Source organism: Rhinolophus hipposideros, assembly GCF_964194185.1.
Source record: "Rhinolophus hipposideros genome assembly, chromosome: 7".
Lineage (NCBI taxonomy): Eukaryota > Metazoa > Chordata > Mammalia > Chiroptera > Rhinolophidae > Rhinolophus > Rhinolophus hipposideros.
Window position 1 is genome coordinate 54498542 of NC_138053.1, and position 15065 is coordinate 54513606.

The following is a 15065-nucleotide window of genomic DNA, read 5'->3' on the forward strand; positions in this document are numbered from 1 at the left end:
GGACATCGTACCAATTCACTGTCTGATGTGTATGTTATAGTATGTACTATAAGTCAATGTTTCTATAGCTCACATTTTTTTAGATAACTTAATTTTGAAATATAGTCAATTTTATACTGTATCTGTTCATATTCTTTTATTATTTGGAAAAAATATTAGACAAATGAGGCCCATTTCCTTCCCAGTCTCATTCCTCTTACTGCTCCCCAAAGGTAACTCCCATTATGTGGTTTAGTATTTACTGTCCCTACGCATGTCTTTAACACATATTTACTTATATATAAACAAAAAGAATATTTTTTAACAGAGGATTAAAGATTATGGCAAAAGGCATCAAAATATATATATTCTTCTGCAACTTTGCTTTTCTTGCTCAACATTATACTTTTTAGATTACTCATGTTAATGTCATTCTAGCTCTTTTTTTTTTAACTTTTGTGATAGAAATTTTAGAGCACATGAACCTAGTTTCAAGATTCCATCCATTCCTCCCCCTTCAATATTTTTTTGCTAGAGTATTGTAAATCCCATATTTATCATATTACCTTTTATTTTACCCATTTATTTGAACTGCTGAATTGTCTCGTTATATGAAACTCTCTCTTACTGCTGAACATTAAGGTTGTTTTACATATAAGATTTCTTTTTCCAGTTTGACAGGCAACCTAATTTAATTAGAGGAGTCTAATTTATTTATATTCATATGTATATATGTATATATGTATATATATGTTCATATGTATATATTCATATGTATATATGTATATTACGTATATTATTCATATTGGGTATATTATGACTATGTATATGACTAGGTATATTTGGACTTATTTCTGTCAACTTATTTTGAGTTTTCTGTCTACCATTCTTTTCCTTTGCTATTTCATCCTTTCTCTCTTCTTGATAAACTTTAATATCCTCTTCTTTTTGCTGACTTAGAAAATTTATATTTCTATTCTTTTAGTACTTATGCTTAGTACATATTTGGCTAATATTAAATCTAATACATCATTAATGGTAAAGCACACCATTATCTTGTGTACTATTAAAACAAAAATGCTGTCAAGTAAACCATGAAATAATGCTTTCTTATCACTAAATTTTTTATTTTATACTTATTAAAAGAGCTCTTTCAGACTCAGAGGTATATTTTTATTCTAGACCAGTCCTATGTGATAGAGAATTAGAAGGAAAGTGAATTGTTTGAGATACTCCTAAATCTTCTGCATATTTAGATTCCGACCCTTCTGAATTACTTTCCAATTCAGGGATCACTGAGGTTTGTTTTTCCTACATACCATTATCCTCGATGTCATTAATAGCATTACTGACACAGCATTTCTTAAAAGTGTTGCACTATTATCTCCAGATTTTCTTCCAAACACTGGAGTTTACATTTTCTTAATCTCATCAAAATGTCTCAACAAAAGATTTTTAGACAATAATCAGAACTATTTCTTCCTCAACTAGTCTTAAAATGATCTGTTAACTGAAACATCAAAGTATTGCAGTTGTCCAATCATGCCACCCAGTATGGGCAATGAAACTACACCACAAATGCCAACTTAAAAACAGTGATTATGTGATTACCTAAAGATGCATTCTGATTTCAGAGATGTGAGAAAAAATAAATATCTGATAGCTTTTAACAACCTCTTTTTCTTTGGTGTCCAGGTCTGAATTTATCATTATTTAACATACTTAACATCAAGAATCTACTATAAATCTGAGGACTCCTGAATTTCTTCAATTCTGAAAGAAATCTCAGCTGCTGAACTTCAGATACTACTTGCCCACCATTCTCTTCATTCTTTTCTTCTGGAATTCCTATCACATAAATGTTAGTAACCTTTACTTCTCTGTATTATATTCTGGGTGAGTTCCCTCACTACTATCTTCCAAATTCTTTCTTTGACTATCAAATCTAAAATTTGTCTTCTCTAATCCTTTTTTTAAATTTCAATAACCATATTTTTCAGTTTCAACTTTTCTAACTAGCTGTTTTCCTCCTAGGTCTTGTTTCATTATGCCTCTTAACTTCTTAATCTTCTTTAACATAATTTTCTATTGATTTACCTCTGAACATCCTCAACACATATAATTGTTTCTGTTCATCTGTTTTATAAATTTTAATTTCATCTGCAGGAGTTTTGAAGGCGTTTCTGGTCAAGAGGGCAGAGTAGGTAAGCAGTGTACTTGCACCCTCTCACAACCACATCAAAGTTACAACTAAACTACAGAAGCACCATCATTGAGAATCACCTACAGTCTAGCGAAGCAGAAGTCCTGCAACGAAGAATATACAGAAGAAGCCACATCAAGACTGGTAGGAGGCTTGGAGATGCAGAATGGGCTGGTCCCACACCTGCATGTGGCAGTTAAAAATCAAGAAGGATATCTCTGTGACGAAGGTCCCTATTTAGGAGCAAGGGGTCCCAGCACCACACCAGGCTTCCTACCAGGTTTCCAGTGACAGGATGAGAAGTCCGACAACTTCTGGCTGTGAATCAGCAGAGATTGTGGCTAAGTGAGACAAATGGGGGCTGGAGTCTCAAGTGTTCTTCTTGAAGGGTCTGCATGCACAGAGACTTACGTGCTGACAGAGTCATATGCTCTTGAGCTCCAGCACTGGAGCAGCAGCTTGAAAAGCAACGCGAATATATGGTGACAAACTGAATTGTCTGGCTTCAGGGTGAAGGCTAGAGGGGCGGCTTTCTCCCAAACAGAAGTGATGGCAAAAGCCGTTGTTCCTCTCTTGATCCTCCCACCTCCTGGCATGCAGACAGAGGCAATGACCATATCTGAGTCTCTATCAACCTCGCTAACAGGAATCCCGCCCTGGTGATTCCCTGAGACCCCACCTCAACTTGTGGGCCCACTCAAGGCACTTCCAGTGGCTTTCCTATACAAATAACATGTCTTGGTTCATGCTGTGAACGTTCCTAAAATCTCTCAAAGGTTCACAAACCCCAAACAAGCAGCATCTGGCCTCAGCATGGACCATACCTCTTGCTGAGGAGCCTCTTGCTGAGGAACCTCTTGCTGCCACAGTGGTGGCAGCCGGCCTTGGTTCGAGGCTTGCCCTCTCCCAGGCACCTGCAAGCCCAGTGTTGGTGGCAGCCATCTGTATATTGGTTTGTGGCTCATTTCTGGTGGCCCTGGTCAGGGTACAGGCTGCAGCTGAACTTGGCCTGCAACAGAGCCCCTCTCAGGAGGCCCTGGAGCGAGCATTCTTGGTGGCCAGCTTCGGACCTAGCAGGAGCACCACCTGGATGCCTCCTCGGACAACACACCGGTAGAGCAGACTGGGCAGGCACCAGAAACCTGCTAAAGTTAATCCTTCTCCATAGGGTCAGTCCCTGCACAACAACAGCTCCTCCACTGTCGTCACAGCCAGTCCTCACACACAATTAGCCTGAGGGTCAATCCCTCCTATTGACATGTAAACAGCAACTAAGGCTCAACTACAATAGGAGGGCCCACACAGCTCATACAAGGGACATACCTGCATCACCGGGTTCAGGTGACCAGGGAGACGGCAACACTGGATCCCACAGGAGACTTACTACATTAGGTCACTCTACCGAGACCAGGAGACATAGCAGCCCTACCAAATACATACAAACACACACAGGGAGGTGGCCAAAATAGGGAGACAAAGAAACAAGTCCCAAATGAAAGATTAGAACAAAGTTCCAGAAAAAGAACTAAATAAAATGAAGACAAGCAATCAACCATATGCAGAGTTCAAAACACTGGTTATAAGGATGCTCAGTGAACGCAGGGAGAACTTCAACAAAGAGATAGGAAAACATAAAAATGGAGACAGAAAACATAAAAAAGAACCAGTCAGAAATAAAGAATACAATAACTGAAATGAAGACTACCTAAGACGGAAACAACAATAGATTACATGAAGAAGACCAAATCAGCAATTTAGGAGATAAGGTAGCAGAAAGCACTCAATATGAACAGCAAAACAAAAGAAAGAATTTAAAAAAATGAGGATAGTGAAAGAGGCCTCTGAAATAACGTCAAGCATATAAACATTTACATCATAGGGGTAACAGAAGGAGAAGAGAGAGAGCAAGGAATTGAGAACCTATTTTAAGAAACAGTGGTGGAAAACTTACCTGACCTGCTGAGGAAAACAGACATAAAAGCCCAGGAAGCAGAGAGAATCCCAAACAAGATGAACCCAAGGAGACCCACACCAAGACACATCATAATTAAAATGGCAAAGGTTAAAGACAGAGAGCGAACATTAAAAACACCAAGAGAAAAAGCAGTTCGTTATCTACAGGGGAGCTCCCTTAAGATTGTCAGCTGATTTCTCAACAGAATCTTTACAGTCCAGAAGGGATTACCACGAAATATTTAAAGTGTTGAAAAGCAAGGACCTACAACAAAGATTAATCTGCCCAGCAAAGCTATCATTTAGAATTGAAGAATGGATAAAGAGCTTCCCAGACAAGAAAAAGTTAAAGGAGTTCATCACCACCAAACCAGTATTACAAGAAATGTTAAAGGGACTTCTTTAAGAAGGAAGAGGGAGCGGCCGATGGCTCAGCTGGTTATAGTGCGAGCTCTTAACAACAAGGTTGCCAGTTCAATTCCTGCATGGGACCGTGGGCTGCGTCCCCTGCAACTAAGATTGAAAAAGGCGACTGGGGCCTGCCGGGTGGCGCAGGTGGTTAGAGCTCTATGCTCCTAACTCCGAAGGCTGCCGGTTCGGTTCCCACATGGGCCAGTGGGCTCTCAAAAACCAAAAAAAAAAAAAAAAAAAAAAAAAAAAGGCGACTGGACTTGGAGCTGAGCTGCGCCCTCCACAACTAGATCGAAGGACGACTTGGAGCTGATGGGCCCTGGAGAAATACACTGTTCCCCAACAAATTTTTTTTAAAAAAAAGGAAAAATGATAAAAAATATGAATAATAAAATGGCAGTAACTACATATCAACAATTACTTAAAATGTAAATGGATTAAATGTGGCAATCAACGGACATAGAGTGGCTGAAAGCATAAGAAAACAAGATCCTTACATATGCTACCTACATGAGATTCACTTCAAGTTGAAAGACACACAGACTGAAAGTAAAGGGATGGAAAAAGATATTCCATGAAAATGGAAATGGAAACAGAAAAAAAAAAAAGCTGCGTAGCAATACTTACAACAAAGGCTATAACGAGACAAAAAAGGACCCACTAATCCCACTTCTGGGTATTTATCTTAAGAAACCCAAAACGCTATTTTGAAGGGACATGTACACCCATATGCTCATTGCAGGATTATTTACAATAGCCAACATATGGAGCCAACCTCGGTGTCCATCAATGGATAAATGGGTAAAGAGGATGTGGTACATATGTACAATTGAATATTACTCAGCCATAAAAAAAGAATGAAATCTTGCCATCTGCAACAACATGGATGACTCTACAGGGTATGATGCTGAGTAGAGTAAGTCAGACAGAGAAAGACAAATGCCATATGATTTCATTTATGTGTGGAATCTAAAAAACAAAATAAATAAACAAAACAGAAACTCACAGATACAGAAAACATTTTGAGGGCTGCGAGATAGGAAATGGGAAGGGATTAAGAAGTACAAATAGGTAGTCACAAAAATCATGTGGATGTAAAGTATAGCATAAGAAATATAGTCAATAATATTGTAATAACTATGTACGGTGTCAGACGGGTACTACATTTATCTGGACGGATCACCTCGTAAGTTATATAGCTAAGTTCTATCACCTCATCACTGTTGTACACCTGAAACTAATATATCATATGTCAACTGTAATTGAAAAATTAAAAATTTAAAAAATAAATTTTTACCTGGATTGAATTCTTATTCCAATTGTTTAATTTATTAGTGTCTGTCTTAGCACTTGATTTCTTACATGTGCGCTAGAATTTTGGTTGTTTTCTCATTTCAAATGGGAGAGTTCTTGGTTATTTCCCCCTTCTCTTTCCATCAGTACTACTGGAAAACTCTATAGAATACACTGTAAATGGTACCGTGCAGAATTGTGTTACACTCTATCCTTTATGCGCATCCACTCCCACCTAGCAGTTTTCAGGTTACCTCCTGCCAGCCCTGTAAGTCCCCAATTTAATATTAGTCTTTTAAAGGTAGTTTTTAATCACTTCTCGGGAACAATCATGGGGATATGGCCAAAACAGTCATGAATTGGTTCCTTCACTTGACTGACTCCCAGTCAGAACTGTATCTCCAAAACCCCAACTTCCAGTAAAACTTTAGCCCTAGTTAGCAGCCTGAGAGCCTTCTTTCTTCCCTATCTATAGCTTTACACAGTGAGTGGGGCTCCTTGTGCTTATCTTAAGTAGGGAACTTATTTAGTCCCCTGTACCACACAACAGCCAAATTCCACTGCCTAACTTAGGACTTTGAGTCCAACAAGCCCGCGTAATCAATCTCTGCATTCCACTTTCAGGTTTCTGTTCCATTTCTGGTTCACACCGGTAATATCTTCTTTTTGGATCCTGTCATTTTCTTTTATTTTTCCTTTTTATATTTTATTCATAATTGCTGTCTGGAATGGAAGTTGTTTTAAAATTGTAAACTTATATGCCTCATCTTTCTCCCCCTTCCAATTTTTATTTATTGCACAAACATTATAGGAAATAGACCCAAATTCCGTTTTAATTTTTCAATATTCTCTTCTAGTTTTTGCCTATGTATGTACAATTTTATAATATAATTGTAATATGGTTACAAGTTGGTTTTCTTTTTTTACTGGATATTTCAAATACTTTACAAAGCTTTAAAAATTATCATTCTCCATGGCTCATTCTCAATAGAAACTATACCACATCAAACAAGTGAATGGTTAAACTGTTTTGAAAAGGGGAGAAAAACCTACTTTCACCAAAAACGAGAGTGAGGGGAAGGGTTGTGGTTTACCACAATACTACATAAATGTGCTCAAAGTCAGCAATAAATCACCCACAACATATATTTAAAGCTTATCTTCAAGTATCTATGCCTTTCTAAATATATCAAAGTCTTGATGCAAATTTTTTTTAATCTTATTGTTAAATCCTATACCAAGCAGTATGTCATCAATTTTCTTATTATGAAAATGTCCTGTGAATGTGTCATCGACATAAACAGGTCCTTTTCTCGTATTCACTAATCTATTTACTATATACAACACATTTTGCAAACCTACTTGTTTCACGGACGTAAACCACTAAGACTCAGAAGCACAGTGTCTTCACCTTTAATGTGAGATCATATTCTTGAGTGTTTGAAGATTAAATGCAGTCTTGTATGTGACAGTGTTTTGAAACCAGAGGTATTATTTATATTATAATTACCTTTTCTATTTCTCTTTGTGTAGCTCCTTCCTTTTTCAAACGTTCCTGTTCTACACACTTGGCATTGTAATTTTCCTTGGATTTCTGGAGGGCTTGAGTTATGCTCTGAATGGTTTGAACAGCTTCCAGAGTTCCTGCAACTTCTTCTTTAGTCTGTTTGGTATGAAAGGATTCATCAAAAATGATCAAACTATAAAGCACTCAATCGCTAAACAATCTTTTAGCAAGAAAAAATTTATACCTTTTTATGAGATTTCACTTGTTCTTCTCCATACTTCTGAACTTCTTTTATTAATTCTTGTAATTTTCTAACAAGATCCAAGTGACAGTTAGCTAATTTCTCCGTAGATGTTTTGAACACATCCCACACTGGTGCAAATGTTCTAAGGGAAAGAAAACATGGGAACAATTTACTAAAAGAAAAAAAAGTATAAGGCTCCAAAATAGAACCAAAGGTAATAATGCTATATTCAGCAATTTTTGATTAGGGAAATGATGAAATTAAAATAAAGCAGAAATTAAACAACTAATAGACTTATTTTAATATTTTTAATCCTTGGTTAATCATTTAACATATTTTTGGACCTCAAGTATACAAAAATGCGTTAACTACTTATAACAAGGCTCTGGCCCTCATTTATATTGTATTATTTTTCTGAGTTGATTTGGCTACTTAGATTTGTATCAGAAGCATTTCTAATCATTGTCTAATGTTAAAAATTAACTTATCAAATTTCGATTTTGGAGGACTATTTAGTGCTCCATTTAAAATGCTTCATCAAAAATAAAAAAGTTCTTTTGAATTTAGAAACACAAAAGTCAAACTTGCACATGATTTTTTAAAGTGCTTTCATCATTAATAATCATCTAAGAATTATTTTAGAACTGTTACCTAAAACCTTTTGGGAGGCATTATAATTGTATCTATAAGTATACTTTAAAAAACATTAAGAGGTCCCCTTTCGACTACATGGTACAGAATGAATGACATATTTTCCTACTTTTTCTCAATGTGGAGGCTTTAACATTTTCAGCAGTTTCGAGTACTTCCAAGAATTACCTGGTTATTATAGCTTAGATAGATAGTAACTTAGGATGCCAATTGTTTATTTAAATTAATTTGGTCAGTGGTGAATGATCCAAGAATAATTTTATCCTATGCTTTCCTCAGGTACTTTCTATACCCTAAGATATTTTCAACAGCACTTCCTTTGCTCTACGATAAAACTTCTAACAAAAAAAACAAAACAAATAGCAGCAATGATCACTAAGGCAAGAGGATGGAAAAAGAAATTACATATCCTAACATGTACTCTGTGCCAATTATTACATTTCTTACCCAGCAGGAAAGCTAACTGGCAATGCTCATTTTAAGCAATAATAAAGAAGATCATTAAAATACTTAGAATAGGACTGTTCTGATTAGACCTCACTTCACACTTTAAAATCTAATCAGCACTAAATCTGGAAAGTAGTTAGATGGAAAATTTCAAAAGAAAAAACAGCACAATCTCTGCATTCCACTTTCAGCACTAAATGTGAAAAGTAGTTAGATGGAAAATTTCAAAAAGTATCCACTCTCTACAGTACCTAAAGACATGTTCATGGCTTCATGTAAACCTGATACATGATAGTCTAGATGTCACAAAGCAGATAAGATGGAATGTCCCTTTACTTTACCAAAGGATCCTTTACACTGAAAGTGGTTCAACATAAGATTTCTTTAAATATAGGAATTTCAAGTATCATTCCATTTATAAAACTTTGACATATACACCTTTTTTTCTGGTCAATAACATGAAGGTATAATAAACACTAAGAAAGAAAACTGACAATTCCAAAATACGTTTAAATGAAACTACAGAAAAATAAAATTCAATTGCCTAATTATGCACCAGTAAACAAAAATATTAATATTTAAAATCTTTATGATCTTCACTTCATAAATTATGTAAATGCCTAACCACTGCACTGTACACCTGAAGCTAATATAAAATACTGAATGTCAACTATAATTAAAATATATATATATATCAAATATATGGTGATGGAAGGAGAACTGACTCTGGGTGGTGAACACACAATGGGATTTATAGATGATGTAATACAGAATTGTACACCTGAAATTATGTAATTTCATTAACAATTGTCACTCCAATAAATAAATAAATAAATAAATAAATAAATAAATAAATAAATAAATAAATAAATAAATAAAATATATATGTATTGGGGTGGCGGGATGGCTCAGTCAGTTAGAGCGCGAGCTCTTAACAACAGTGTTGCTGGTTTGGGGCCAGTGAGCTATGCCCTCCACAACTACACTGAAAACAAACTGCAGCTGAGCTGCCAGAGGGGTGGCCAGATGGCTCAGTCGGTTAGAGCGCGGGCAAAAATCCCTACTCTCCTCTAATAAAAGGCAGTAGCTCCGCATCCTTCCCAGCCAGTGTACATGGCTACAGAAGGTCCTCTTAGCTGGGGCTGGCCAGCACTCACATAATGGACAGTGTTACTACTTAGTGGATGAACTGAGAGTCCAACTCCTTTTTATCCAGACAACAAAGTAGGGAGACTTTTGTTTAAACTCACTCAATGACACTTTCATAAAATTTATTCTTAACCAGTTTTTTGGATCACAGAACCATAGGTGAATCTGATAACTGGTATAGGCCCTCTTCTTCAGAAATATGAATTACTACCTACACAAAATTTTATCTAAAATTTCAAGGGATTCACAGATTCATCAGAAACCCAGATACAGAGGAATCTTTTACTGAATATCACTATAAAAATCTTTATTATTGTTAGACTAATTATTTTCATAGCTGAGCTAAAATATAACCTTTCTCCAAATTTTAGATAATTAAATTAGATTAAGTATTCCTTCCAGAGTTGTTATCGTTCAAATTATACAATTATTTTTCCCAGAGTTGTTATGGCTATGAGAACATCTCACGTTAAGTATGTTCTTATTATTGATATTTATTTCCTCAAAGAACACATTTCTTTAACATAACTTTTTGAAAGAAAGATTTAATGATAATCTATAAAATCATAAGAGACATTTTTAATGCATTTCAGTCATTTCAATAGTTTGAAATGAGATTTAAGTGAGTTTTTAAAGATCACTGTTCTACAGAATTTAAATGAACTTCCAGAAAACTAGAGTAACATGTGTAACACATAAAATATATAATCTCAAAATTACACTACTGAATAACTATGCAGTTTAATAAAGGAAAAAATAAGTTCCATTTATTTTGACGGCATTAAGTGATTCAGTAAGTTCAATTGTACTTTCAATCAAGGCAAGAATATGTTCAAATATAAATACATGTAAAATAAGTAATTATATATGATTATATTTATGAATTATTATATCCTCAATGAAACCTAGTATTCTGAAGAACTGTGCCTAAATCAACATTGAAAAAGAGTTATTCAAAGAAATTAACTCACCCAAGTTGTGAATAATTGCTTGCAGATTTTGCTAGTTTTGTCATTGACCTGGAGTACGCCTCTTCTATTGTAGCTCTGTTAAATCAAATTTCCATGTTATCTCTTGTTTAATGACCAAACACATAGCAAAGTTATCAAAATACAATTAAAACTACAGAAACAGAACGATAACTCAAATTGTATGTTAAAAATAAGTTAGTATGTGGTCATGAATTTCTGACCTATCTTTAAATACCCTTTGTGCACATCTACTTAAAGAACTAGTCTGATGTAGCACTAAAATAATTTGTATCACCAAAAAAACTTAATGTAGTCACTACTCTTTTTATCTTTAGTACCACTGTTTATTTAAACAGGAAATACAAGAGTACTACTTCTTATAGTCTCTCTCTCTCTAAACTGACTCAGTGTGAAAGCTATTTGTTTTTAATACTCAGTTGGTGTACTTAATATAATTTTATTATTCTTCAACATTGTGATTTATTATGCATACTTAATAGAACAACAGATTGATGATAATCATTTGCTCAAAACTAAATACGAATTATTAGCAAGTGTGAAGTCCTGAACTTCATAGCTTAAACTATTACGTGATTAGATCTAAAACGCTAACAAACAAGTATTTCACACTAGAATATTGTGTTTTATATAGCTGCTATTTAGCTTATAGGCTTTTAGGCTTAAAAAAATAAATCGATGAAAGCCAATAAATATGGGATAAAAGAAATTTTTCACATAGACACATAATATACATATACAAAATATGAAGCTGTCTTGGCCTTCTTAACAATACAAAACTTCAGTCCTATTTTACCTCTCCTTAATTACCTCGTCGCGTCTCAATCTGCGCTACCTCTTAACAGTGGAACAGTCTATAAACCACCCTTCTATTGACTTTGATAGACTCAACTTTCTGCTTTTAATGTCCAAATCCAGATCTCCACACTGCTCTTGCATCTGTTTAAACCATCTGTTGAATACCTAAATGCCTCATCATGTACAACTCTACTTAGATTATCTTAATCACCTCAAACTCAGATTATCCAAACTAAGTTTATCTCCAAGCTCTTCTCCAACCCCATCAACACAAACACCAGCCTCTAACAAAAAGGAGCTCTTAATAGTATCTGCCTCTCACTACTGGCATTGTGACTTTTTTCTGCTCCTTTAAACTTTGTCTTTTTAATATACCATATTACAAAGATAGTACTTTGATAATTTAAAAAAGTTAATACACAAAGAAATATTAATATCTCAATGGATACGTTTAACAGCTAGGGGAAACGTGGTTTAATCTCCAGTAATAATGAATTGATACAAAAATTTCCCAATGAGGAAAACCAGAAAAAACATAGGGGGAGGGAGGGGTTTTGTGACTAAAAGGCATCAGAGAACCAGAGGCAGTTAAGAATCAGTAGGCTAAAATCCAAGAGAAGAATATCCAGAGAAGTGAGTCATATATGTAGGGCAGCTTTTCCCTCGGGGGCATCTAGAACAAGAAGCTACGACTGAGAAGTGGAGCAGAGCTTTCACAGCCTCACAGGGTAAGGGAGGCTAAACTACAAATGTAGAGCTGCCAACGGAGGGAAGCCTGGGAAATCCCATTCCCTTTAAGTGGAGACTCAGAGAGTAACGATGAACCATAAGTAGGCAAGGCCTCAAAGGGACTGCAACCTGTATCTCTTCAAATCCTGATACTGGATCCTGTATGGATGCTTTTATACATACGTTCATGAAACCACCAGGCATATAGAGAGACAAGATGAACAACAAAAAAAAATGGGAACAAATTAGCAATGTCCCAAAAGCTGAGGTTATAAAACTTAGACCTTATGAGTTTATGCATTATGTTCAAGGTGATAGATTAAATCAAGAATTTCAGTAGAGAACTAGAAATCACTTTTAAGAAGTGGAGCAAATTTGAAAAACAATTTCTATGTCTGAAAAATATAACAAAAATTAGTATCTCAATGAGTAAGGTCTAACAGCAGATTCAATACGCAGTAGTGAAAATTAGTAAACTAGAAGAGAGGTAAGAAAACTCTCCTGTAATAAAGCGCAGAGACAAAAGGATGTAAAACAGAAAAGAGAAATAAAGGACAAGGGACAAAGCAAAAAAAAAAACCCTAACATATGTTGTAAAGTGAGAAAGAATGGGTCAGAAGAAATACCTGCATAGATAATAATGGAGTATTTTCCAAAACTGACAAAAGATAACCAAACCACAAATCCAAGCAGCCCAACAAATCTTGAGAGGATAAATAAAAAGATATTGTAACTAGTTACAGCATAGTAAAACTGCTGAAAATCAAAGACAAAAAAGTAAAATGCAAACCTATGAAACTCTAAAAAGATAACACAGGAGAAAACCTAGATGGCCCTTGGGTATAGTAAACTAGAAGAGAGGTGAGAAGATGTCTTTTTAGATACAATACCAAAGACACAATCTGTGAAAGAAATCATTGATAAGCTGGACTTCATTAAAATTTAAATTTCTGCTCTGTGAAAGATAATATCAAGAAAATAAGAAAACAAGTCACAGACTGGGAGAAACTATCTGCAAACGGCACACCTGAAAAAGGATTATTATCCTATATATAAAAGAACTCTTAAAACTCAACAGTAAGAAAAACAATCTGATTAAAAAATGGGACAAAGGCCTGAACAGACACCTCTCCAAAGATGATATGCAGATGGAAAATAAGCATATGAAAAGATGCTCCACATCATACGTCATCAGGAAAATGCAAATTAAAATGCGATACCTTTATATACCTAATAAAATGGCCAAAGTCTGGAACACTGACACCACCAAATACTGGCAAGGATATGGAACAAAAGAACTGCTGGTGAGAATGCAAAATGATACTTCGGAGGATAGTTTGGCAGTTTCTTATAAAACTAAACATACTTGTACCCTATAATCCAGCAATCGTGTTCCTTGGTATCTACCCAAAGGAGCTGCAAACTTAGGTCCACACAAAAACCTACACATGGATGTTTACACAGCAGCTTTATCCATAATTGTCAAGACTTGGAAGCAACCAAGATATCCTTCAGTAGGTGAATGGATAAACTGTGGTAAATCCAGACAATGGAATATTCTTCAGCACTTTAAAAAAAAAAAAAAAGAGCTACCCAGCCATGAAAAGACGTGGAGGAACCTTATACATATTATTAAGGGAAAGAAGCCAATCTGGAAAGGCTGTTATGTATTGTATGATTCAAACTATATTGTCAAAACTATGGAGACAATAAACAGCAGAAGATTCTTAGGGCAGTGAAAATATTCCGCATGACACTATTAGATATATGTCATTATACACTTGTCCAACCCATAGAACGTACAATACTCAAAGCGAACCCCAAGGTAAATTATGGACTACGATTGATTATGATGTGTCAGTGTCGGTTCATTCTTGGTTAAAAAAAAAATGTATCATTGTGGATGTGATGTCGATAATGGAGGAGGCTCCGCGTGTGTGGGGCAGGGGGTATATGGGAAGCCTCTGTGCCTTCTTCTCCGTTTTGTTGTGAACCTAAACCTGCTCTAAAAAAATCTGGTTATTTTTTTTCAGAATTCTATACCCAGTAAAAATATTAATGAAAGTAAACCCCTAATAAAATAACAGATCTACGTGATGATTGTCAATGGCTTTTTGTGTGTGTACCACAAAACAGATACGACCAGATATTATCAGTATGTACCTCCAGTGGAAGTGCACACAACTTACTTAGTACTTTCATCAAAATATTGAACTGAATTTGATCCAAGCTGCTAGATTTCAATGACAATTTACAAGAAATACAGGAGTAAAGGAAAATGTTGTATAAAAGTATGAACATGCAATTAGCATATTCCAGGATATGGGACCCTCTATAAAACAGATTATTTGGTTTCTTCAACAAAAACAAAAGTTCAGGAGCAGGTAGGAAATCTACAGAGTAAGAGATTCAAAAATCGCATCAACCAAATATAATGTATAAATCTTACTGGGATCCTGATTGGAGGAAATCAACTACATGTACTCTGTGTGTGTATGACAATCGAGGAAAACTGAGCAATGACTAGATATTTGGTGATACTAAGGAACTAATACTGTATTTTTAGAAAACAGGTGATGGTTATGGTGTTTTTTTTTAAAGCCCTTACCTTCTACAGATACATCTGAAACGTTAATAGATGAAATATGTTTCTGAATCTGAGATTTGCTTCATAACAATTCAAAAGTAGTGGTATGGAATAGATGGAACAAG

The 15065-nt window shown here is 35.3% G+C and overlaps 1 protein-coding gene across 1 annotated transcript in view; it reads right to left on the reverse strand.

Annotated features, from left to right (window-relative positions):
• Positions 1-15065, reverse strand: part of FCHO2 (FCH and mu domain containing endocytic adaptor 2) — a 104144-nt gene that overhangs the window by 70344 nt on the left and 18735 nt on the right. Inside the window, exons 3-5 of the mRNA XM_081053137.1 lie at positions 10809-10883; positions 7591-7732; positions 7350-7502 (exon numbers count right to left, since the gene is read on the reverse strand). Of these exons, the coding sequence (XP_080909263.1) occupies positions 7350-7502; positions 7591-7732; positions 10809-10883 (370 nt within the window). The remainder of the gene's footprint in view (positions 1-7349; positions 7503-7590; positions 7733-10808; positions 10884-15065) is intronic.